The 26,049-nt window shown below is 40.6% G+C and overlaps 1 protein-coding gene across 7 annotated transcripts in view; it reads right to left on the bottom strand.

Moving 5' to 3' along the window:
- The window catches only part of PTPN2 (protein tyrosine phosphatase non-receptor type 2), a 36,870-nt gene extending 11,497 nt beyond the window's left edge, over positions 1 to 25,373 (bottom strand). Inside the window, exons 1-6 of one of the 7 annotated variants that reach the window (XR_006103381.1) lie at positions 25,152 to 25,367; positions 10,428 to 10,522; positions 4,166 to 4,266; positions 2,958 to 3,056; positions 2,260 to 2,397; positions 970 to 1,179 (exon numbers count right to left, since the gene is read on the bottom strand). Coding sequence is in view for 6 of the 7 variants with exons in the window: in XM_042461922.1 (XP_042317856.1) it covers positions 970 to 1,179; positions 2,260 to 2,397; positions 2,958 to 3,056; positions 4,166 to 4,266; positions 10,428 to 10,522; positions 25,152 to 25,249 (741 nt within the window). In the remaining variant the exon portion in view is untranslated. Of the gene's footprint in view, positions 1 to 969; positions 1,180 to 2,259; positions 2,398 to 2,957; positions 3,057 to 4,165; positions 4,267 to 10,427; positions 10,523 to 25,151 lie in introns of all 7 variants that reach the window. The other 6 variants (XM_042461922.1, XM_042461924.1, XM_042461925.1 and 3 more) reach the window with 6 other exon arrangements.
- Positions 25,374 to 26,049: the final 676 nt, after the last annotated feature.

Below are 26,049 nucleotides of genomic sequence, written 5' to 3'. Positions count from 1 at the left end.
AATAATAATAATAATAATAATAATAATAATAATAATAATAATAATAATAATACAATGCTACAGAAGTTCCACCTTTATGCTAATATTTAGTATCATATTGGTGGATATATTGGGAGGTTGCAAAATGAAAATTACCCCATATTCTCTGTCCGTAACTGCAGCCCTTTTGGCATTTTTCACTGTAAATCAGAAAAAAAGCATGGCATTGTAAAGTAGGAGCAAGTTAAAAGCACTAGCATTTCTTCCTCCCTGTGTCCCACAGATTCAGGGAATCTAAATTTCCTTCTTTTTCAAGCCAGATTTTCATCATTTCTCAACTGGGAATTCAGTTTAACTAAACTCTAAACTAGGAACAAATTATCACTTCCTTTTCTGTTTTACAGTGACCGTTCAAACCAATCTCCTGCAAAGCTTTAGCAAACTGCAAAGCTTTTCTGAAGTTGAATACTTCAGTTGTATACTTAACCTTGTTCCCATTCTAACAAATAATGGTTTACTGTACTGGGAATGTGATGCTTAATCTAGGCTATTCAGTACTATGCACAACCATATGCTGGGCCACAAAAAGTAAATACAGTGCTAATTAAATAAACTACACAGCATTTTATATCCATATTGCAAAATTCAGTTTATCAAGTGTTACTGAAGAATATTGAGTAACAGTTTTTTCATACCAATCAAAAATAATTGTCTAGGAGGCAAAACAGAGTGCCAAGAAAGGTGGCTCAGGTCTGCCCTGGTGCCGTGGCAACTGCACGTGTGTGGACCCAATCTGGTCCATCGTGTCTGTTTCTAACTGGCCTCTGAAAAGGAGCATGTTTTTTCCACTCCTTTTCAGGCCGACTCTTCTACGTTGGGGTGTGCAGCGTCTAAACACCATGCCCCCAACACAGCCCAATGGCGGGCCTTTTGGCTTTTGTGTTTCAAGCCTAGTAGTTCTTAGGTGGAGTTTGGGGGACACACACTTACCAAGACAAGACATGTGTCTACCAAGGAAAATGTACCAGAACGTCCAATTCCAGCACTGCAATGAATGACTGCAGGCCCTTGTTCAGGGTTCAGAGATCCAGATTCTCTGACTTTAAACAAGAAGTTAAGGAATGAAGCTGGGGATTCAGGAACTCCAAAATCTGGCCATGTAGTATAATGAAAATGGAAAATCATCCTGGACTCTCCAGTCTGAAAAAAAGAATAGTTTTTTTTAAAAAAAAACATGTTTATATAGCCAATGAGATAATCATGCATGAAAATATCTTGAAAAGTTTTATACATTACTAGTAAAGTCATTACTATGAAAACTGCAGCTGAAGCTCTAACCTGACAGCTGAACATAACTACACAAAATCAGAACCAAAAATAGTTGCGATTATGTTGTAGAGCTTTTCCTTCTTAAAAAATGAAAGCTTGCAATCCAGGCCAAATGATGGGTACTGGATGGCATGCCTAGACTCTGAGCAATTTCAGCTACTCAGGTGATATGGCAACCCTACCACTAGAAAACTGGATGGTGAAAAACAATAAGCAGTAGAGAGAGAACTACAGTGCGCCCGCGTCATACGTGAGGGCGCCTTACGTGGCTTGAGCATATGCGCTCAAGCCACGGGGCGCGCGCAGAATGGAGCGTCCCATTCAATTGAATGGGCACGAGTGCCCATTGCGCGCTGCGGCACCGCCGTGCACGAGCCCCATTGTTTACAATGGGGCTTGAGCATAGGTGGAATTCGCCTTACGCGGAGGGATCCGTAACGGATCCCCGCGTAAGGCGAGGGCCCACTGTATTTATTAAGCCAAAAGGAAACTGAAGTGTTTCTCCATGTTTTAAATAAAACAAGGGAATCAAACATTCTCTTCCTTCCCTCCAGTATCCCCATGAATATGTAGTCTCTCTACCTACCCTCCGTTTCAGAAAAGAAATCTTATTGCATCTTGCTCGACTTTGTCTCTAAGGATGGGGTGAATTTTTTTCTTTCACAGGTCTCACAGAGGACAGAGTGTTTAAATGAAGCATTCAGTTTAAAAAAATAGTAAAGCATTATGACATCTCTCTTTGCCTATGAGACTTTCTATCAATCACTTCACAGTACATGAAGGATACTCATGTTCCCACTCCTGCAGAGGAGCTGTTAACAGAGATGTAGACAATTATGACTAATTTCAGAAACACAATATTTCTATTAACTATCCTAAGGAAATAGGAATAGCTGCATATGCTTTTCACAAGAGTTTTAGAGAAGATAGCTTATTTATATGAAAGCTTACTTTAATATTTTCTAACTGAAGCTGGCGTACAGTATAGTATGATTTCACATCTTCAGATTTTAGCCTCACACAAAATCCTGTTTCTTTGAACATCATTTGTTCCTCTTCTTTCGTTGGCCAGTACTGTTCACATTTCACCTAAGTTATAAAACATTTTTAACAATATTTTGTCAAAGATGACTAACGCAGACATGATTTATGACAGAGATTTTCTACACAGAATACCAAACTAATATCACATGAAATTATTCTGGTGATGTAGAGGAATCCTTTCCCCTTGCTTCTGGGTTCTAGGCATGGATTGTTGTTAAGACATTAGAAATAATATTTCTTCATTTCTCCCCAACTGACTATGTTTTAAAATGTTAGCAGCTATAGGACTGAACGTGTGCATGCTTAGTTATACATCAGGACCCTAGATATAGATTTTTTTGATAGGGGACCAAATATGGGTATAAAATACGGTAACCGACATGGGTATTTTAACATTATTTAACTTGTATCAAACTGCCTTTTCTAGCCTGAGACGTTATATTCTTCTATTAATACTGTACTGCTGTTTCAGCTACTAGGTTCTTAAAGAAAGATATCCTTAAACATCAAGATATTCTCAAACTAAGGGCTCAAAATGAGAGGAAGCAGTACATTCATGTCATATTAGAGAGACTGCACACTTATATGTAATTGAAGCAACTCACCGAATCTTTCTCAACAATTCTGTTCAGCATAACAACTGCTTTTGTCTTTTGCTGCCATACCATTAGCCAAAAATGGCAGCATGTATTAGGAAGTGGACCCTGCACAAGAGGAAGGACATTCAGTCAGCAGTCTATTGTGAATCAGACATGAACCAGTACCTGCAGAAGGAGACATTCCTAAACAGAGAATACAAGGTTACGTGGAGTATTTAATGTTTCAGCGTAAAAAAAGCATAGTGGATAATGAAGACTGGCAAAAATGTCAATATATTCACAAACTTCGTTATTCTCCTCTGAAATCATATTTTAGTCGCAATTTTGTTTTGTCACAATTCACTTTAAATATACAGCATGTTCCAAACACCGTTTTTCCAAAAGAACCTTCATTAAGTCTAATGTGATCAAAATAATCACAAGATCATCCATATAAGCTCTCATTTTATACTGTTCTTTTTTCCTCACCCCATAGAGTTTTGCTTCTTTCAAATATCCCTCACCAGGGTCTCCAGCATCAAAATATTAAATTGAGAGATAACAACCTTGTCTAGTTCCCTTTTGTATTTCAGTCTATGTTACTGTATTGTCATTTATTAAGATCTGGGCTTATTGGACTGAGTAGACTGTCTTCTTTATTGCCTGAATAATATTTCCAAAGTAATTATTTCCAATACTTGAAGTAAAAGGTTCCAAAAAATAGTATCAACTGCTTTCTTTGCCATCTTAAAAAATCAAATTAGCTATTTTGTCATTATGAAGTTTCAAAAATCCAATAATATTAAGAACAGTTCTTACATTATTCCTTGTCTTTTGGGTAGAAAACCACTCTGAACCTCATGGATATTCTGAGGAATGTGTCTTGTAAATCTACTTGCCAATATGGTAGCAAATATAGTCATTATTTAATACTGAGATAAGTCTATACTTATTCATTTAATGTCTCATCTCTATTTTCTTATAGGCATTTATCCAAGAATCTTGAAACCATTCTTTTCTTAATAACTTGTCACATACATAATTTTTAATGGTTAAAGTATCGTCTTATCGCTCATTACATCCAAATTAGGCAGCTCTGGGCTAATGGTTAAGAAACCATGAAAGTACAAAAGAGGGGAAGGAAGACTTATCCAGCTTCATAAACCACCAGAACAACTCCAAGACCAAGTGTCTAGCTTCATTATGTTTAGACCTAACCATTTAGAAATACCCACCTGTGTTAATATATAATTTCTCCGAGCTTCTTCATTAACCACCAAACTTGCATTGATGTAATCGTTGTCTGTGTTCTGCAGTTTTACACGACTGTGGTCATCTTGAAATAAATACAATCGAGAGGGTATTTAGAATCATAGTTTCAATATTAAGAGAGTCTATTTACCCCTGATTCTGTCCACACTGTTGTCTTAAAGGTTATGGTGGGTGGATAGGTGGGTTTATGGGGCATTGTATTTTAATGTTTTTAATATTGTTGTAAGACGCCTCAATTTCATTGGAGAGGCAGGGTATAAATAAAAAAAATTGTTGTTGTTGTTGTACTGATACTCAAGTAATTTTATCATAATATATTGGCTGAAGTTCAATTAGTACTGGTCTGCCAATAAAAGGTTTCCATCCAGGTAACTGCAAGATTCACCTTCCAAATCTTCTGAGAAATTATTTTCAATGAGACTCGAATATTTGTGAGTTGTTATTTTTAAGGGGGGGGGCGGAATGGATCCACCGGGAATTGGGAGGGGCTACTGTACTTCCCTTATGGGAATGTAAGCATCTTATCTAGTTTCAGCAAAAGCTCACAGTGCCTCTGATGTAATACTATCAAGCTCTACAGGACCTCTTGATGACAAAAACATAATATCTATTTGAAGAAAAAAATAACTGGCCACTAACCCTAACTCCCCAAAAGACTGAAAAGAAATATAACTATACTTAAAAACCAAGTTACATCAGACAACTATTCTGAGAAATTTAAAGTAGAAAAACTGCCCTCATCCCTTTCCCCTAATTACAAAGAAAAATTTCAGGCTTTTTCCTGTACAAAAAGATACGCAATCCAAGAGTTTCCAAGACAAACCAATAAGCAGATATTTTTTAAACTCTAAAAACAACTAAAGACATTCATCCCAGAGTGATGTTTTTCAGAAAATACAGAACCACAATGCATATGTGTATTCTTAAAACTATATTAAAATTTAATACTGTTTCCTTCAAAGTAAATTGTTTATGTTCCTTGGAAATTACAGTGTTAATACTCTCTTTTCGTGTATCAGTTTATTGGAACTCAAATGTTTCTGCTTGACATAAACCAATGTCTTTGTAAATACCTCGTGCCATTTGCCAACAGGAAAAAAAAACTTATGATCTTGTTATAGTAAATCACACATACTGGTACTAGTGTTCTCGGAAATATGATGTCAGGAAGTAGTGCTTTAACCATTTAATAACCAAGTGGTTGCACTTTGATTTAATATATAAGCAACGCTTCGCTTCACTTTCTTACTTCATTCCATCAGAATCAACAGACTTCCCATTTTTTCAAGCTATTTTTCTACACTAGCCATCTTCACATAAAATATCCCACAATATCTCTAGGCAGATCATGAAACTTCTGATACTATACCCATAGTCTTTTTGAAACTGAAACAAACACCTTTGTATATGGATAGATAGACATGCGAACAAGAAATGGTTGTTAAAGAGCATTCCAATATGCTGAATTTCTTTCAGCACTAACTTTGTTGCTGTTGTGAGACTTGAGTCGTTTCCTACTTATGAACATATCACAGGGTTTTCTTGGCAAGATTTGTTCAGAGGAGGTTTGTCATTGCCTTCCCTGGAGACTGAGAGTTTGTGACTTGCCCAAAATCATCCAGTGGATTTCATGGCCAAACCAGGATTCAAACCCTGGTCTCCAGAGTCACAGGTTGCAGAGAGTCATTGGCAGAGTGGAATTTTCCCCACAGTTAATCAGTCAGGCTGGCTGTAAAAGGGGTGGGGGGGGGTGGGGGTGATGAGTGACTATAAAAGAGGAAGATGAGTATGTCATGTATTGCTAGAAGTAAAGAGGCTAGCCTTAACAGAATTCAGGAAAGAAAAAAGAGTTAAGATGAATGAAGAAGTTTAGTGAAATATATGAGTGTGTCATGTTCTGTCCAAAGTGAAGAGCTAGTTCAGGGTGACCTTCTTTGGAGGGAATGTTCCTTGTCAACTGAGCCAGACTTTCACAGGATTCATAGTCCTGATGAAGGGGCTATATTGGAACTTGTGTTCTGAGAAATAAAACACTGTTTCAGGTGGAAACCAAGTCAGTGAGGGAAAATGGAACAAAGATAGATTGTAACAAGCACTTTACATAATGTAACCACACAATTTGTCAACCAACCGTAAAAAGATACTAACTTAAGTTCTGCCCGTAAATAAAGCTTATCTTTCTTATTTACAGAAGAGCGGCTTGAAGTAATTTATAAATAACAACAGCAAAAGCACTCTACCAAAAATATTAAAACGCTTAATAGTTAAGGATACTGGGAGCCCATACCCGGTCACTTATTAAATGAATGGACTAGGAAAGGAATTGGGGCTAGTAAAAGAGCCAAGGGTTAAAGGAATATTTCTGAGGAAAGAAAAACCTCAGACTATACAGTAAGAAAGAAGAAGACCCCTGGGGGTATATAGACCACACAGGTCAATGCTTAAACCACTAGTGAAGCTGGCTCTCAGCACTAACTAAGTAACATATAATCCTCCCCGCACACTTAGATCCTCGGAGAAAAATTTGTTAGAGCCTTGTAAAAACAAGGCTGTCCACAACCTCCCAGAGGACTTTTTCAGCTATTGCCCCCAGATTGTGGAATGGCCTGCCAGACAAGATCCGTCATATTACCACCCTAAATAGCTTTAAAAAAGCTATAAAGACAGATCTCTTTTGGCAGGCCTGTCTTGAATAGTCCCCTGGCCATCAGAAGGAAAATCTAATTGCTGACCTCTGACTTCACCACAGTTTTTGTATTGTTTTTAAGTATGCTTTATGTTTTAAATCCTACATTTGTTTAATTGTATTTTAAGGGGGGGGTTGAGGGTTTGGACTGTATATTTTAATCTTGGACTGCATTTTGTAGAGAGGCGGGGTATAAATAATTGTTGTTGTTGTTGTTGTTGTTATTAACACAAAAACGTCAGTTTCCCCAGCTGCAGGAAAGACACCAGAATTTCATGGAAGAGATGCTCATTCCATTTTGTTGCCTCTGCTCTATTAACTGGGGGATAATCTTATCTTATTTCATCCAGACAAAAGAATAGTTTCTTGTTTGGTGTTGTTAGCTGCCCTTGAGACGGGACTCATGGCGATCCTGTGAATGAGACATCTCCAAGCATTCCTGTCCTCTACCTCCCTGGCTTGTGATCTTGCTCTCTTTCTGCTTCTTTCCACTTTTCCTAGCATCATTGCCTTTTCTAATGAGTCCTTCTTTCTCACAGTGCACCACAACCTCAATTTAGTCATCCTGGCTCCCAGGGAGACTTCAGGCTTGATCTGTTCAAGAACCAATTTGTTTGTCTTTTTTGGCCTTCCATGGTATCCTCAGCAACTTCTCCAGACTACATTTCAAATAAGTGGATTTTCTTTGTCTGCTTTCTTTATTGTCCAGCTCTCACATCTCTACATTGTGATGGGGAATACAATGGTTTGGACAATCCTAACTTTAGCATTCAGTGTTACGTCTTTACATTTTAGGATTTTGTCTAGTTCTTTCATAGCAACTCTTTTCCAGTCCTAGTCTTCTTCTGATTTCTTGACTGCAGACTCCACTCTGATCAATGTTTGGTCCCAGGTATGGGAATGTTTGACTATTTCTATTTTAACATTGTCCAGAATTAATTCATCTAATTCTTCCATAGTCATCATTTTTATTTTCTTAATATTCAGCATTAAGCCTACCTTACCACTTTCTTTCTTGACTACTTTACCAACTGTTCCAGGTCTTTGTTCCAGTAATATGGTGTCATCTGCATATCTTAGGTTAACATTTCTTCCCCCTTCTCCCCTCCCCGATCTTCATACCTCCTGCCTCTGAGTTTAAGCCTGCTCTGTGTGTGATATTTTCTGCATACATGTTGAACAAACAGGGTAATAGGCTGCATCCATGTCTTATCTCTTTGCCAACTGGGAACCATCCTGTTTCTCTGTATTCTGTTCTTTTACATCCTCTTTTCCTGAGTACACGTTGCACACCAAAACGATCAGGCATAGGGTTACACCCCTTACTCTGAGAGCAAGTCATAGCTTTTCATGATCTATGCAGTTGAACGCTTTGCTGTAATCAGTAAAGCACATGTTGATTTTCGTCTGGAATCCTTTCATGCACTGCATTATCCATCATATGTTTGCAATATGATACATAATGCCTACTCCTTTTCTCAAACTTGCTTGCATCTCTGGGATTTCTCACTTCATATGTGGTTGGAATATGTGCTGCAGAATTTTGAGCAGAATTTGCTTACATGAGAAATTACTACAATGGACCTGTAATTACAGCAATCTTTTGTGTCTCATTTTTTGTGAATGGGAATGTATATTAATTACTTCCAGTCTGTAGGCCACTGTTTTGTTCTCCACATTTATTGGCATATTTTAGTTAGAACTAACCTTGATTCTATCACTGTGGATTGTAGTAAATTCTATTGGTATGTCATCGGTTCCTGGTGACTTATTCTTCCCAATTGCTTTGAATGCTGCTATCACTTCATTTTTCAAAATTTGGGGCAGGAGAAGAGTAGGAAGATTATAATCTACTTATTTTTTAATTGCAGCATTCCAGGCCAAGCCTTTGTTCACAGCAGCTAGCTTCCTAGCAAATGGAGTGCTACGTGCCCTATTACTCTGTGAGATGTACAGAGAATTAAGGTTTATTATTCAAGTAAAAGATTATGTAAACATGTCCTTCTAAAAGTGGTCACAATGAAACACTGTGCTAAGTATAACAGTTTATAATCTGGCAGCACTAGTCCATAAACCATTTATTTTAGAAAACTCCCACAGGCTTCAGTAGGATTTTTAGAAGTATTTATCAGACATCTTGGTACACTTGCAGCTTGCCAAAAATACTAAGAAGACTCAGTTTGTCCTACTTATAGCAAAATAATTCCTGGATGTAAATGTGATTTGATATCCTTACTCCTCCTTAGATGTTCAGTAATAAAGCAAAAGGTGGTAGCAGTACTATTTTATATCTTATTTAAAAGTTACTTCTTAATCCTTTAAAACATTTACAGCAAGGTAACTACATTCTAGTGAAAAGAAACTGGATTGTAGGAGAACCATACATACAACTATATCCACAAAGTGAAATATAACAAAATGCTTTAGCCAAATATTCTTATCATTTTGCTACCTTATAGAAAGTAGAAATCTTAAACGCATTCATAGTTTAACTGTCTGAACCACTTAGCTTGCACTCTTTAAATATGCCATTATCTATTACTATATGACAGTATGCAAAGGGAACTTGTAGGACCTTTGAGGCTAACTGTGCTGAAGAAGTTATAGCATAGGCTTTCTTAGACTGGATGAGTAATAGTGTATGGCACAGAAAACCCCCAAACTCTTGTCTATAATATATTTGCTCATAAGAAATATACTTTTAGAAAGATAGCAGAATTGTCTCATTTCTTATCTCAACAGCATTTTAAAGCTCAGTTGTGATAAACTTTACTATATGAAACAGCCCAAAATTAAGGAACTTTAATTTTAATAAGGAACTGCTTCAATATAATACAGATTTTTAACTATTACACTATGCTAGTATTAGTATTCTTTTAAAAGTACAGGCAATCGTAATATAAGAAGTTAGAAATACTTATGGGGAAACCAGCCTTTAACTTTCTTGGAAGTTTAAATAATAATATTGGAAATAATGTTACCTGGGATTCTAGGACATCTTTTAAAAACAATGAAGCAAAAACTTTACTGAAGCTAGGCAGATCTGGTCAGCACATGGAAGAGGAACCCTATACACAACTGCTCACTGCTGTGAATTCCATATGAAAAGGGCAGGATATTAACCTGTGTAAAAAACATTTCTTCAGAAAGCCTTTTACTGTATCTGCTTTAATGTCAATACCTGTACTTCACTTCACACAGTTATTCAATTGTCTGTAAGGCTAATCAAAAGCCCCATATAGACAGGCCAAAATAAAGCTGCTTTGGGTCACTTTGGAGGTATGCTGTTTAAATGATGCATTTATCCTAAGAGTTCGGAAGTCATGCCAAAGCCACACTCTAGAACTAAGGATTGGAGTGTGGCTTTGGCCTGGCCTCCAGATTCTTAGGATGTATGCATCATTTAAACAGCATACTTCCAAAGTTACCTGAAGCAGCTTTATTTTAGCCTGTCTGTACGGGCCCTAAGTTAGTAATTTAAAAATTTCTTTGAAGTGTTGTGGAAAGAAGGCATTAAATCACAATAAGTAAAAACTTACTTACATGGGCTAACATCCCTGTATCTGTTACGATTTCGATTTTCTGCATATTTTGCAACTTTATGTGGGTAGTCATTGGATTGGTGCCGTATATCCTTGAACAAACAAAAATAATTAATTAATATACGAAGAACTGCTTATTTGCTGTCAACAAAAAAAAATCAGAGTTTTGATTACCTTTGTCTCATAGGACTCATTAGAACCTTTTGTTCATTTAAAACTAAAAACACAATGACAAAAACTATACCACTAATGTGAACACAGTACAGTATAATATTATACAATTACTGAGAACTATTTGAACTAAGTTGCTAGATCATCCCATTACAACTAGATCATCCCCTTACAACTAAAACACAATGAACTTAATTTAATGTTAGTTCCAGCAAGAGAAGACCCAGTGAAAACAATATCTATGTAAGTGGTGAATAACAAATCCAATTAATTTTGAGAATTCTGCCATAGCTGGGACTAACACTGTAATCAGCTCAATCTACTCTCAAGCAGGACTTGAATAGACCAGTTGAGGATACAGCAGTGGTCCCCAAACTTTTGGGGGCTACCACCCCCTTTTCACTTCGGCAAAATGCCTAGCAACACGTATTTCTTGATATTAGGCCTACAATTCTACTGCACATTCAAAACAACCAATCTTAATCACTACTCCCTTTGCTACCCAATCACCTTGGGAGCAGCAACAGAATAGCTAACTGAGCAATGACTGAGAAGCTTCTTGCATGTGTTGGTCTTGTGACAGAGGTGTCACTGAGGAGGTGTGGACCATACCAGGTAACACCATAAGTGAGGTTACACCATGACCACCACCTTAGCAAAACCACTGTTGCTCCCTTTTGAAAGAAACGGGGTGTAGCATTAATGTATCTTGTGAGAAACGAAGAGCTCAGCAGAAGAAAAGGCACAGCCAAATAGTGGGGCAGATGAAGCCTCCTTTCTCCATCCAATGAGCTTTGGAACTTTGGGAGAAAAAGTGACAGGGCAGGACATTCTGGGTCCCTCCATTCTCTTGGTATGGCCTGGCTCCATCCGTGATAGAAGGAGAATCAGGGAGCAAGGGAGTGTGAGGAAGACTGCTGTCTGCCATTGACACAAGAGCTTCCAGCTTTGGGAGTGCAGTACAGGAGGAATCCAGAGATTCTTCCTCCTCTTAACTCCCAAAGCAGAAGGCTGTTGTCTCCCACTGACATACCAGCCTCCTGCTATGGGAATTAAAAGGAGGAAAAATACCTGAAGCTGGAGACTGCTATCTACCACTCTAAGAAAAGCCTGCTTCTTTTGGAGTTAGGAGGAGGAAGAATCCCTGGATTTCTCTGGCACTCCACTCAAGAAGCTGGAGTCTGTTGTGTGAATGGGAGACAGCAGCTTCCAACTTCAGGAGTTCTTGGTCACTGCTCAGTTGCTGCTCCCAAGGTAACCAGGTTCAAAGGGACAAGCTTCTCCCCAGCAAGAAAGGACTCGCAATCCTTTTTTTTTTTTTGGTCAGGGTGGATAGGGGTGCAGTGTGTGTGTAGGCAGTTTACAAAGGCCACATGCGCTGACTGGAGAATGGTGAGGACAGGGAAAGGGAAAGATTTTAATTACTGGATTAACCTCAGATACTCCTTCTTCCTACCCAAGAGATGTGCCTTCTTCACACAGTTTAAGTGTCTTCCCCCCCACAAAAAATTTTTTCTTTTTCTTTTTCTGTCTCTTCTCTTGGCCTGTCCAATGAAAGAAAGGAGAAACAGCAGTGCAATGCCAACCTGCCAGCCAACTCCTGGCAAAACTCACAAAGCTTGAGCAAGGTCCCAAATATGAAAGCTCATGGAACACTTTGAAAAGCAAGTCCTGGAAACAGCATCAAAAAAGCCCACAACTTGGTTCCAATACGTGGATGACAATTTCACCATTTAGAGCCATGGAGAAGAAGATCCGGCTGTGTTCCTGAACCATCTGAACAACATTCACCCCAACATCCAATTCACTATGGAAAAAGAAAAGGAAGGAACACTGCCATTCTAGGACCCCAAGAACCCCCCCCCTTGGCTGCGTCCCTGCTCCCACCCTGAGGCCTGCCATTAGCAACAGAACTACTCACATGCAAATCACTCCTGCCTTCCCAGGGTCACACAGTATATATATACCCAACTCTTTTCCAGGCAAGCATTCTCTGAAGATGCCAGCCACAGATGCTGGCGAAACGTCAGGAAGAAACTCTTCTAAATATGGCCACATAGCCCGAAAAACCCACAAAAAACTATGGATACCGGCCATGAAAGCCTTAGACTTCATATATCATAATGCCATTACCTAGATCCATGATACACATACATTCAGAACTTTGTGTCACTCTGGTCACCCCATTACAGAAAGGAGAGGGAGAATTAAAGTTTATTGGGATGGGAGAAACTGAGGCTAAATAAGGAAAAATTGTACTTGTTGTTTTTGTTTCTGACTTATGACGACCTTAAGACCCTATCATGGAATTTTCTTGGCAAGATTTGTATAGAAGAGGTTTGCCATTGCCTTCTCAAGGCTGAGAGCATGTGACTTGCCCAAGATCACCCAGCAGTTTTCATGGACAAACAGGGAATCAAACCCTGATCTCCAGAATCATAGTCCAATACTTAAACCACTATGCCATGCTGAGCAAGATTAGAAACAGGCTACAATGGATGAAACACTTCTTTTTTCTTCCAAGTTGCTCCATTTACTGCACAAAAAAATTCAGAACATGCTATTTCAGTTTAGGTTTCCTGCTGCTCCAGAGAACAGGACCCAGAGCAATGGATGCAAGCTACAGGAAAAGAGATTCCACCTGAACATTAGGAGGAACTTCCTGACAGTAAGGGCTGTTCGACAGTGGAATGCACTCCCTCGGAGGGTGATAGAGTCTCCTTCCTTGGAGGTCTTTAAACAGAGGCTGGATGGCCATCTGTCAGGGATGCTTTGATTTGGATTTCCTGCATGGCAGGGGGTTGGACTGGATGGCCCTAGTGGTCTCTTCCAATTCTACGATTCTATGATTCTAACTGGAAGTTAAAGAAAATTGATGAAATAGAAAACATGACAGAGGTTTGTGAAGTTGGTAATGGTAAAGAATAAGACGCATTTTCTGTAAACACACAAGAAATGATTAACAATATATGGCTAGACATAAAAGGTACCAATATCTATTCCTTCTTCTCACTAGAGGAAAGTAGATTCTTGTGATGTTCCAGAGAGTTCACTAGAGCAGTTCTGTAGAAGACACAGAACCTGCAGAGGGAAAGGTGGTAATACAGTACAAGGATTAGACCTCTGTCCTCTTCCTTGAGAGGGATTAGGACTTCTAAACCAGGGGTAGGCAACCTTTTTGAGCCGGGGGCCGGGTTGCTGTCCCTCAGACAACTGGGGGGCCGAAGCAAAAAAATAAATAATTAAAAAAATTTAAAAATTAAATAAATAAATAAACTGGGACAAATGTAGGGCAAAATTTTCAAATGGTGGACACTTTTTTAAAAAAAAGTGGAGGACACGTGAAAAAATTTGCTGTTTTTTTTAAAAAATGTTAATATAAATGCACGTTTCTGAGGCTTCTATAGACAATTGCCCCTGCGCGCGAGAGGACAAAGGCCCCGGTGGCAATCGGCGGCAGGACCGGGCTGGGGCCGGTCCCAAGGCTTCGCTGGGCCGCATCCGGCCTGCGGGCCGCAGGTTGCCTACCCCTGTTCTAAACAGACAAAGGCCCCATACAGACAGGCCAAAATAAAGCTGCTTCGGGTCACTTTGGAGTTATCCTGTTTACATGATGCGTATATCCTAAAAGTCCAGAGGCTGTGCCAAAGCCATGCTCCAGTTCTAAGGACTGGAGTGTGGCTTTGGCACAGCTTCCAGAATCTTAGGACACACGCATCATTTAAACAGCATACTTCCAAAGTGACCTGATGCAGCTTTATTTTGGCCTGTCTATATGGGGCCAAACATAGATGACTTTAAAATAAGAAACGGAAACCTTATTGACTATGTCTGTTAGTGATTGTTCATAAGAACAGCTAGAAGTGAAGCTTCCATTTTCAATTTTGATAATCTTTATTCAAAAAAATTCCACTACCCCCTTCTTCACTCTTCCTTGAAAATCATCTCTCTTACTTTTACACAATTACACCCTTCTTAACTACTCTCTCAATTCTCATTCTTCCTTTTACTTGCTCTCTCTACCTTCTCCCTCTTTCCCTCCATCCAAACATCGACATCTTCTCACATACTCAAACCTTCAAACACTTCCCTATACATTTACTCTCCCATCCATACAACTTCCTTTACGACACGTGATTTTCAAAGGCACCATACCACTAAGAATTAAAAGCAGTGAATGACTACCATAATCCAACCTACAGTATCTCACTTATCTAAACGCATCTTAAGGCCCCTGTTTTCCCTACCTGAGCTAAATGAACTTTTGTTTTCATGATTCTTACCTTAAGAACAATCCAAATTATTAGTGAATTCAGTATAACTTTTCTAGTTGCTAGAAAAATTGAATGCTAGAACTAGAGTCAGCACTCGTAATAGTGGATTAAGATGTCCTTCAACATACAGAAAACATTCGGTCAAAGGTCCCAAACACACTGCAGAAATAATCCAGTTTGAGACCACTAATTGCCATGGCTCAGTGATAGGGAATCCTGGGATTTGTAGTTTGTTGTGGCACCAGAGCTCTCTGACACGAGAAGACTAAATGTCTCACAAAACTACAATTCCCAGGATTCCCTAGCATTGAGACAGGCCAGTTAAAGCAGTCACAAACTGGATTATTTCTGCAGTGTGCTTTGAACCTAAGAAACCCAGAACATTTTCACAACTGTACTAATTAAGCTGTTGGTTTCCATCAATTAATATACCAACAGTTATTAAAGTAGTATAAAACCTTTTTGAAAAACCACTATTACAAACTTTTATTTGAAAAACTTTCTTGAATCTACATGTTTTAACAGAAAGACGGAGGAACACTATCAGCACTGCTGAGGAGGAAGCACAACAACATTTTAATGACTGAGGTTCTAGAATAAAACATAGCCACTTTGAGTCTCTATGATGGGAGAAAGATAAGAAATAATAACTCAGTATTGATAATTATTTATATATTATGACATGTTAAACCTATCACACTTTGGTAATTTGATATTCACCTTAAGATATCTGAAATAAGATGTAAGATGCTACTTATTTCAAAATGAAAAAACTCATTCCATATCAAGCTACTTTAAAAAACACAAGCTCATGCCCTTAACCGTGTGCAAAATAGGCAAAATCAACTGAAAATGTTTCTAACATGACAGCCATATTAGTTGTAGAGAGGAGGAGAGTAGAGGTCGGGTTGAGCGGGTGAGAGAGGGGTGTGAGGACCCAGGAGGGGAAAAGGGACCAGGAAGAAGTCAGCTGGAAGCAAGGAGGCAATCAAGGGCGGTCCCGGGGGAGAGGCCACAGGGAGCCCGATAAGAAGGAAGGGAGAGGTGCAAGGGGGGGAGGAGAGAGAGCGGAAGATTGGGACGTGAGGAGGACTTTGGGAGAGGGAGAGAGAAGGAGCAGCCAGAGTTCGGAGAAGGCCGCCAGGCTCAGAGAGACCCCTCACTGGGAGGAAGAGTCCGGGTTGGCCCCGTTTTGCCTACCCACCCGGCCTGTCCCAGGCGGGAGGTTGAAGGAGGCACCCAGCCGTGGAACCCGGAAGTGAGTTGGAGGCGAGAAGGGCTTAGAGCGGGGGAAGAACCTTGGTGGGTTGTACGGGAGAGTCGCTGTAGAGGAGGAGGAGGGACGTCTGGAACCCCGGAGGATAGAGAACGGGAGAGCCTCACAAGAGACTATCAACCCCAGCGTCCCCGAACATTGTGAAGGGAAGTACGTCCGCGTAGCACCAACAAGAAGAAGGGGAGCCTCACCTTCCCAGTGAAGTAACTGGGTTAGGAAGATTGTGCAAGGCCAGACGCTGAGAGGGCGAAGACTCCTCGCGGTCCCAGTGAAGTAACTGGACCGGAGAGTTGGGTGCAGATGTGACTGGTGGAGGGAGAAATAAAGTGGTGTTTGACGTTATTGACCAGCCATTCCCAGCCTCTGTGCTTGTTTGAAAGGGACATTACAGAAGCATGGAGCAAGTCCCAGGGGCAGCGCCAGTGGGCCGGGGGACCACGCCCGCATAGTACAATATTTTCACTACTGTAATATGGGTGTTATGGTAATGCAACACTAAAATAGGCATTTTCTTATTATTTTACACTTCTTAAAGGCTTGATCTTATCCTTTCAAGTAACTTGATGATCTTTTTTGAATGTTGAAGGAGCCCTGGTGGCGCAGTGGTTAAATGCCTATACTGCAGCCACTCACTCAAAACTACAAGGTTGTGAGTTCAAGACCAGCAAAAGGGCTCAAGCTTGACTCAGGCTTGCATCCTTCCGAGGAAGTCGCTAAAATGAGTACCCAGATTGTTGGGGGCAAATTAGCTTACAGTTGTAAACCGCTTAGACACTGCTTAAGCTGTATGAAGCAGGATATAAATGAAGCTTATTTGTTTGTTTGTTAGTCCAAGTATGATAATCCGCATTCCATATTTGAAATATTTTTGAAGAACTTGACCATACAGAGCATTTTTATGAAAGCACAAGACATATGTCTGAAGCAACAAACAGAAAGAAACCCATCAAGACAGTATGCTTTAATTACAAGCACCAGGATGTCTCTTCACAGCTGAATCATAACAGAGTTTCGGTTTCTATCAGATGTGGCTCAGCACCAGACGATGATGTAAAATCCAAGAACTCAAGAAGCAAGGAACACTAATAAATGTAATTTGTCACATTATTTGTGAAACTTCACAAAGCAATTGTTAGGGTTCCAAGTATTACAAGGCCACATATATAACAAGCATTCAGGAAGGTCTACATCTGACCCTTCTATTGGCTAATCCATCAAATCACTGGAATGACATCCAGACCATGTTTCTTTTTGGAAATTTTAAAAAAAGAATCAAACACAGATACTTGAAAGACAAAAAACCACAGATTAGTTTGCATAACTAGTAAAGGCCAAACACTGTGTACCTAAGTGGGATACATTCTTCAGAACATTTGCAACCTTATACAATAAACTCAGGGTCAGTTAAGGAAATTACTCATTCAGGATGGATTTCCACAGTTGCTCTCAATATTCTCATTGTAACATAAGTTGTTCATGTTAAGAATCTGCTAAGAAATGGTCTGACAAATATTTCTGATGAAAACTTTGTATCTTCCTTCCAGATTTGTACACAGCTGTTGTGTCCCTTCAAGTCACTTCTGACATATGACAACCCTAACGTAAACCTATCATGGGGTTTTCTTGGCAGAATTTGTTTCAGAGGGGGGTTATCTTCACTTTCTTCCAATGCTGAGGGTGTGATTTGCCCAAGGGCAAGAGCTTCCATCATCTCCCAATGTCCTACTCCAACAAGCAAACCACTACCCCACAATGATTCTTATTCACAATATTTTACAGATTCATTAACATTCAGAATTTTATTTGATGACAGTCTTCTGATACCTCAAAGCTAGAAAAAAAATTAATGGCCTAAGTTTAAGCAGCCTGGGAATGAACTTCAATGGGTGGGGTTGTGTGTGTGTGTGTATCATCAGTTGTTCAGTATATGCACCAACAGACATGATGTGGGGATTATAAGCAAAGAGGTCAGAGGGAAATGAAATGTTAAGAAGGCTGAAGTTGGTATTTTCTTCCATCACAGACCCAAAGCAGAAATTGAAAGTATCACTTCCATTTCCAGTTTACTGGAGCATACCACTGCAAAAAATCTTGACTGAATCTGTCTGTCATAATTATAGCATAGCAAAAAAGTCAGATTCATCAACTACATTTAAAGTTGCCTGGTTTCATTAGACCACAGTTAAGTTTAATTACAGTTTGTCTAGCTATAAATGTTCTTAGACACAGATTTTTTTTATCCACGGAGTTAAGCACCCAAGGCTTGAAAATATTCCAAAAAAGTATAAATTCCAAACAGCAAAGCTTGATTTTTCCATTTTATATAAGGGACACCATTTTACTATACCACTGTATTTAATGGGACTCAAGAATCCACAGATTTGGTTATCCACGGGGGTCCTGGAACCAAACTCCAGCAGATAACAAGGGCCCACTGTAATATTAAAGTGAAGTTAATTAAAATGGAAGTAGGAGCCAGGCCAAAGGAGGAGGGCAGACATCATTTCCTCCATGTTATTTGAATAAGCCAGTTTGACATTATGTCTGAACAATGCCATTATGTAAAAAATGAGAATTTCTTCATTTAGTCTGAACTTCATTTGTGAACAACCTACCTAGATGGAAACAACTTGATAATACATTTAAATCTTTGAAAAATGACCTTTTTTCCATTTCTAGAAATGTCTAGCCAAATAAAAAATCTGAGTAAAGTACTATTCACGGTACTATTCATGGCTTTACGTAGCTCTCCGAGTGGCAAAGAAGGATGTGGTGAAGGAAGAACACAGAAGTGTTAGTCATATCCGATCCTGGCATGGGGTTATTTTAATGTATGAGCTAGAAATGTCAGCTGTGAGCCACAAGTCCTTGGTTCCAAATCTCATCTCAGTGATTAAATCATTCTATAGTTTTCAAAAATCTATTATCACTTAAGCTTAGCTGTATTCATCCCTGCCACGAAACACAGTTATTGTATGAGTAACGGCAGTAACAGGAATCCTAGGCATGTCTACTCAGAAAAGGGTTCAGGAATTAACTGAGGTTTGCAGGTACGTGCATAGAAGGTTGCAACAACAAAAAACAGGCGCTCTAAACACTCAAGAAAAAAACAAACCAATATTACCATCAAAACTAGAACTATACTCCTTGTCTGGGCAGTACAACAGTGCATTCTTGTACCCTGCCCTCAATACAGTCGTACCTCAGTTAACAAAGGGGCAAAGCAAAAAACACCAGCTTCAGGGTGGCATTTTGCCACTTCTTTTTGGGCCAGGAAAACACTGGATTGGGGCTGCGGTGTGCGGTTGCCATGTCCCCAATCTGGTGCTCAAAGGGATAACGTTATGCTGCCCCTTTATGGCCATTTATTTCGGCCCAAAGTCTCTGACAAAGAATTTCCTTTCTATAAAGTCTTTTAACACTCTCAGTGGCCCTTCTCCTCCTTGTCCTTTGTCTAGCTGGATGTTTTTACCAGCATCAGTATTGGGAGGATGGTGAGGGAGGGTTAGAGAAACACAGACTTTCACAGCATGTCTCTGGTAAACAATGCAATAAAGCTTGAGCTGGAAATGGGATTCTACTCCAACCAATCATTCTGTAGCTGTATATATCTGCCTAAAACCAACAAGGTAAACAATTGCTATCTCATGAACCTCTTACAAAACGTATAAATAACAGAACAGAAAGAAAAAGGGAAAGCAGATTAGCCAGCCTCTCCAGATACCCTTAACATGTTTAAAAAAGTCTAGATCTGCACACCAAAATGGAAATCATACGAAAAGTAGAGGCTAGTGAAAAGAAAAATCATGCCTGGATACATTTTGGAAAAGCCTTCAGGTAATCTCTAGAGTGTTCAAAATTTTTTTGTTTACTTATGCAAGGGCTCCCCGATATGGTTCTTTCATTTCACTTGTGAATAGTTAGTTTTGAATAAAAATGTACTTAAACATGTTTAAGTGCTCTTCTTTTTTGTTGTACAGGAGTGTATTTTTATTCTTTCCATTTTATTTCTACCTCTGGTACCAAAGTTTCTTTTAAAGAAGTCAAACCCAGAAACACACCAACTTTATTAACAGAGGCATACCTATAACCATACTTCTTCTTGTAATCAACAATCTCACAATCTCTCCATTAAGAAACATAGGCAACTATACATCAGTTCCAATTTGTTTGTAAAATTTATTCCATTTATATGCTGCCTTTCTCCCAGAAAGGGACCCAAGATGGCTCACAGATAAAAACGTTTAAAAACGTTTTAATAAAATGAGTAAGTGGATAAAGTGTCGATTATCCACCTCAGACTGTAATGCCGGGCATCCTATGTTTCTCTAGGAAGCTGAAAAGAGTAAAAGATGCAAGTTGAGATAAGAATGTTTGCTGAAAAATGTGGATGGCTACAAGCATCTCTTCCCCAGTGTCTCCCAAAAACTGAGTAATGAGGTTTCAAAAGTCAAAGATTCCTTCAAAGAATCCCAATTGCAGCAATTGTAAATATCTATGCCAAAGGTCTGGCATTTTTTCTAAAGTGCCAGCAATAATCTTGGACTTGTTTATTTGTTTAAAGTACAGCAAAGCAGAAGAGCCTTTAAATATACCATGGATTTACGGCACACAGAATGTGAAAGCAAAACTACTGTTTGGCTTCATACCGTATGTTAAGTACATGTGCTCACACCATTTTTAATGTACAATACTTCTTCCCAACACAAAATTTGAGATCCTATGGCCCCATACAGATAGGCCAAAATAAAGCTGCTTCAGGTCACTTTGCAGGTATGCTGTTTAAATGATGCATGCGTCCTAAGAGTCCAGAAGCAGCGCCAAAGCCATGATCCAGTCCTAAGGACTAGAGCACAGCTTTGGCGCAGCTTCCGGACTTAGTACACATGCATCATTGAAACAGCATACCTCCAAAGTGACCCAAAGCAGCTTTATTTTGGCCTGCCTGTATGGGGCCTATATCAAGCAGGCAGAGTGTAACCCTCTGTCCTTGCAGTTATGTGTCCACCCCATGTATGTATTTTTTGGGATGGGATACAAGGGGCCATTCTTCTGTACCCCAATCCAAAATCTTTCTCCCCTCTCAGTTTTCAAGCTGCAGGAGGGGCCAGTTGTGCTGTGAGGGAATAGGGAGACAGGTCAAACAAGGAAGGACTAGCCCATCTTAGCTCAGAGGGGGAAGGAAATGGGAATACGCCAACAGACAGAATGCAATTTCCTATCTCTTACCTGGGAACTATTGTCTAAACATCTTTCCCTGCTTCCCAAATTGGTAAGAAGTGGCAGCAGCCATCTGTCCTGGGGCTTAGGAGCTATTGAGGGAAGTTTGGAGAGATGCACAAACAACTACAGAATAGCAACTCATTTGTATGTATGTGCCTTCAAGTTGACTGTTGACGTATGGCGACCCCTTGAATTTCATAGGGTTTTCTTAGGCAAGGGATACTCAAAGGTGGTTTTGACAGTTCCTTCCTGTGAAATATAGTGTAACGCCCCTGATAGCTATTGATGGTCTCACATCCAAGTACAAACCAGGGCCGACCTTGATTAGCTTCTAAGATCAGATGGGATCTAGTGCATTCGGGATATTTAATACTCCATACAAAAAGAGATGCATGTAAGCTATCTTTACACACATGCATGTCGCTAACAGGATTCTGGCCAACAGTTAAAGATGGAAATGACATTCCTACACCAAGGACTAACAAAAGCAATTCACTAATAAAAATTCACTGGTCCAAAGTTTCCCACATACCCATCTATGTTTGGGAAAATCACAATGCTGTGCCATTCTCAACAATGGGGCCATTCTCCAAGTGTACACATAAGAGGGCACAACAGCTCACTACAGTTCAATGTTACCAATGGGCCAACACAATTATGTGCTTGTGTTGTATCACATTCCCGTGCAAGTCCCTAAATCAGCTAAAGCATCGAACTGGGGCTCTTAAAGCACAGGTTTCCTTTGTTTTCAGCACTGCCACATTAATTTTGTGTTAATACTGTAGCCAGGGAACACCTGGTCTGTGCAACCATCTGAAAGTACAACACTGTTTCTAATATAACATGTCAAAGAAGGTGGGGGGGGGTTGTACCACAGTGATGTCCACTCATGATCAGCAGTCCCAAGATAGACAAGGACTTGGGGTAGTCAGTCTAGCAAAGGGCAGGGCCCTAAGGGACAGCGTGACAACCACGTGGGGAGCAAATACAGAAGTGTGAGAGAGGAACCTGAAAAGGCTGCAACAACGCCTGCAATCCACTCAGCCCATTTAACCCCTTCCTCCCAAGCATTTCAAGGAGGCCACCCCAACTACTCATTCACTGCTGGAGTATGTGCACAAGCCTGCCTATCTCTGCCTCTCCAAGCCCAGAGGTCTGCTCTCCACTGAAGAACTAATGCAGTTTTACATGGCTTTAACTGCCTTGACACTATGCTATGGAATTAAGGGATTTGTAGTTTTGTGAGACATTTAACCATCTCTGTCAGAGAGCTCCAGTGCCACAAGGAACTACAAATGCCAGGATACCATAGCATGGTCCCATAGCAGTTAAAGCAGCATTGAACTGCATTATTTCTGCAGTGCAGATTAGACCCTATTCTACTAATTAGTGATTTACTCCATATTACAGCAGTTTGTGGGTGCAGTTTCTATTTCTTGAGGTTGATGAACACAATGTCTGCTCCGTTGTATCCTTGACAACTTTCCAAAACAGAACATGTGTATGTATGATCTCAGACTGCCCTAGACTCTACCTCTGTATGGTCGATGCCAGGCCTCCATGGTGTGAGACACTACTGATTTGAACTGGATTATTTCTGCAATGCAGATGAGACCAGAGGTGTAGGTGTTTGCGTGTTGGACTGTGACTCTGGAGACCAGGGTTTGAATCCTGGTTTGGCCATGGAAACCCACTGGGTGACCCTGGGCAAGTCACTCTTTCTCAGCCTCAGAGTTTGGCCATGACAAACCTCCTCTGAACAAATCCTGCCATGAAAACCCTGTATTAGGTTTGCCTTAGGGATGCCATAGGTCAGAAACTACTTGAACAAGCGTATCAAAGTAGTTTGTGCAGTGGACTACGACTCTAGAGACCGGAGTTTGATTGCCAGCTCATGGAAATCCACTGGATGACCTTGGGCAAGTCACACTCTCTCAACCTAAACAAAGAAAAATCTTGCCAAGAAAACCCCAGGATAGGTTCACTGCCATAGGGTTGCCATAAATTGGAAACTTGAAAACATGCACCAACAAGAATTAAATTGGCTGATAGGTGCATGGGATGATGAAAACCAGCTTTTGTTTTAAATTATTTACACTTTAGCCTGAGCATGTGGTGACTAACCTGAAGCAGCAACAGACAAACTTACTAGATTACCACACTACACTCTTAAAGTGCTGCTATACCACTTTTACTCCTCTGGCTGCCTCCTGTTGTGTGCTGGGCTTTGTAGTCCACTGAGGCCTCATAGCTCTCTGGCTGAGAATCCTCAATATAATGAACTATTTCCAACAATGTGCCAAAGGAATGAAACCACAAGTCTAACCATATGTACAATGACCGTATACTTAGATGTATGTAACTACATTGCAGTATATATAAAAATATAAATTTGCCCCAGTGGCAAAAAGGTTAAATGCCAGTACTGCAGCCACAAAGTTGTGAGTTTAATCCCAGGCAGGGCTCCAGGGTCCACTCAGCCTTCCATCCTTTTGTAGGTCAGTAGAATGGATCCTCCACAAAAACACAGGGCTGACTGTAGTATGTTCTCTGTGGGATCTCTAAGGGCCTGAATAAAGCTGCTTCAGGTCATTTTGGAGGTATGCTATTTAAATGCTGCATGCGTCCTAATAGGCCGGAAGCCATGCCAAAGACACGCTCCAATCCTAAGGGATGGAGTGCAGCTTTGGTGCAGCTTCTGACCTCTTAAGATATGTGTCATATAAACAGCATACCTCCAAAGTGATCCAAAACAGCTTTATTTTGGCCTGTCTGTTTGGGCCCTAAGTCCTCCAGTGCAATTCTGCCACAAGTTGACCACAGAGTCGTACTGGAGAACCTCGACGTTCCTAAAGGAAACACTTCTCTATATATTCTTCTATGATCCAACTTCTGGCACCTCTTGACCACAGAGTTGGACTTGAGGACTCTGAGATTCCTAATGTTATCTCAGGAAAAACAAATAGTGTTTTGTTTTAATTTGTGGTTTTTCCACATTCACAGGTGGATCCCAGCCAATGCGGAGGGACCACTGCAGTGAAGTACACTCATCCCTCCATATTTCAGGCTTTGATTGTTCACAGATTTGATTAATACGTTCTCTCTAGGAATATCTAGATCCTTTGGCGCAACTCTATGGTCAACTTAAACCAAAAGTTGCACTGAGGGTCCTAGAGAGAATACTACTCTACTAGGCATTTGTAGCTCTATGGTCAGTGTCTGTTGGATGTCAACCACAGAGTTGGTCAGCTCTAACTAAACGCTGCACTGAAAGACCGAGAGAGAACACTCCACTAGGCATTTGTAGCTCCTCCAACGCAATCCTAGGGCCAGCGTCTGTCGGACGTTGACCATGGAGTTGCGCTGGAGGACCTAGAGATTCCTAAAGAGGTGTCCTCTTGGGTTAAAAACGTGGTGTTCTTGTTATTTGCTGTTCTTCCATATTCAGGGGGTCCTGTGGCCCTAACCCTAGCAAATATGGAGGAACGAATGTCATCTCCTTCGTCAGTTTCCCTATGGCTGCTGCTGCTGCTGCACTGCAGAAATAACGCTTTAATAGCCATGGCTATGGATGGAGTCATGGGATTTGTAGTTTGTTTCCTTTTCAGTCCTCCCTTCCTTCCTTCTGGAAGACGGCGCATGCGCAGTTCTCCCCCCCCCCCAGCGCCGACACCTGAGGAAGCCTTGGTCGTCGTCGTCGTGGCTGCACCAACTTCTCCTCCATCTTCTTCCTCCCCTCAAGTCTTCACTCTGCCTTCCCTTCCCTCACACACTCACCAGGTACCGGGGCTGCCAGTCGTTAGCAGCGTCGATCTCCTGGAACTCTTGCTCGATGGTGACGGACATAATGGCGGCGACGAGGGCGACACGCTCATCCCCCTCCTTCGCGCCGGAGCACTAACCGGTCCTCGCCTGCGCCGCTGCCGTCGCGCTACCTTTGACTAGGCTCGGCACCACCGCGCAGGCGCACAAGAGTCTGCTCCCCGCCCTCACCCTGACGCCGTCGTCGTCGGCACGCGCATGCGCAGGAAGGAAACACGCTGGTCTACCGAGAAGAACTTGGGAAAGGAAAAAGAAGAAGATACCTGTGATGATGATGACGTCACTGGAGGCTTTGGGCGGGAACTGACTGGAAAGGGCTGGCTGTGTCTGTGAGGAAAAGACAACAGAGTGTGTGAGAAGGCAGCAACAGGAAGGGGGGAAGTTCCTGTTTTTGTGTGTGTTTTGCGTCAGTGTTGTCAGGCCAAAGAAAGCGGGCGCTGTTTTTGTTTGTTTCACAGACAAACAATACATGCAATCAATTAGATAAAATGAAGCCAACCTGACTATGGTTTGTGCTAGAACAAAGCCACATAGCCCCCAAAACCCACAAAAAACTATGGGTGCCAGCCATGAAAGCCTTCCACTTCACACTGACTATGGTTTGTTTGTTTTTTCCACAGACACACAGCCCTAAAAACACACTGGATGACCTTGCTGTTGTTGTTGTTGTTCTTAAGCTTTATAAAGCACTGTAAATTTACACAGTGCTGTGCATACAACCAATTAAAACAGATGAAATAAACCTACCTATGGCACACATTCTATGGAAATAATTAAACCTAATACATATTGATACATCCTAACAACATTCAAGCCATAAAATATAGCAGACAACAAATTAAAACCTTGGGCA

Source organism: Sceloporus undulatus, chromosome 4, assembly GCF_019175285.1.
Source record: "Sceloporus undulatus isolate JIND9_A2432 ecotype Alabama chromosome 4, SceUnd_v1.1, whole genome shotgun sequence".
NCBI classification, from domain to species: domain Eukaryota; kingdom Metazoa; phylum Chordata; class Lepidosauria; order Squamata; family Phrynosomatidae; genus Sceloporus; species Sceloporus undulatus.
This window is presented reverse-complemented; position numbering and strand designations above follow the sequence as displayed.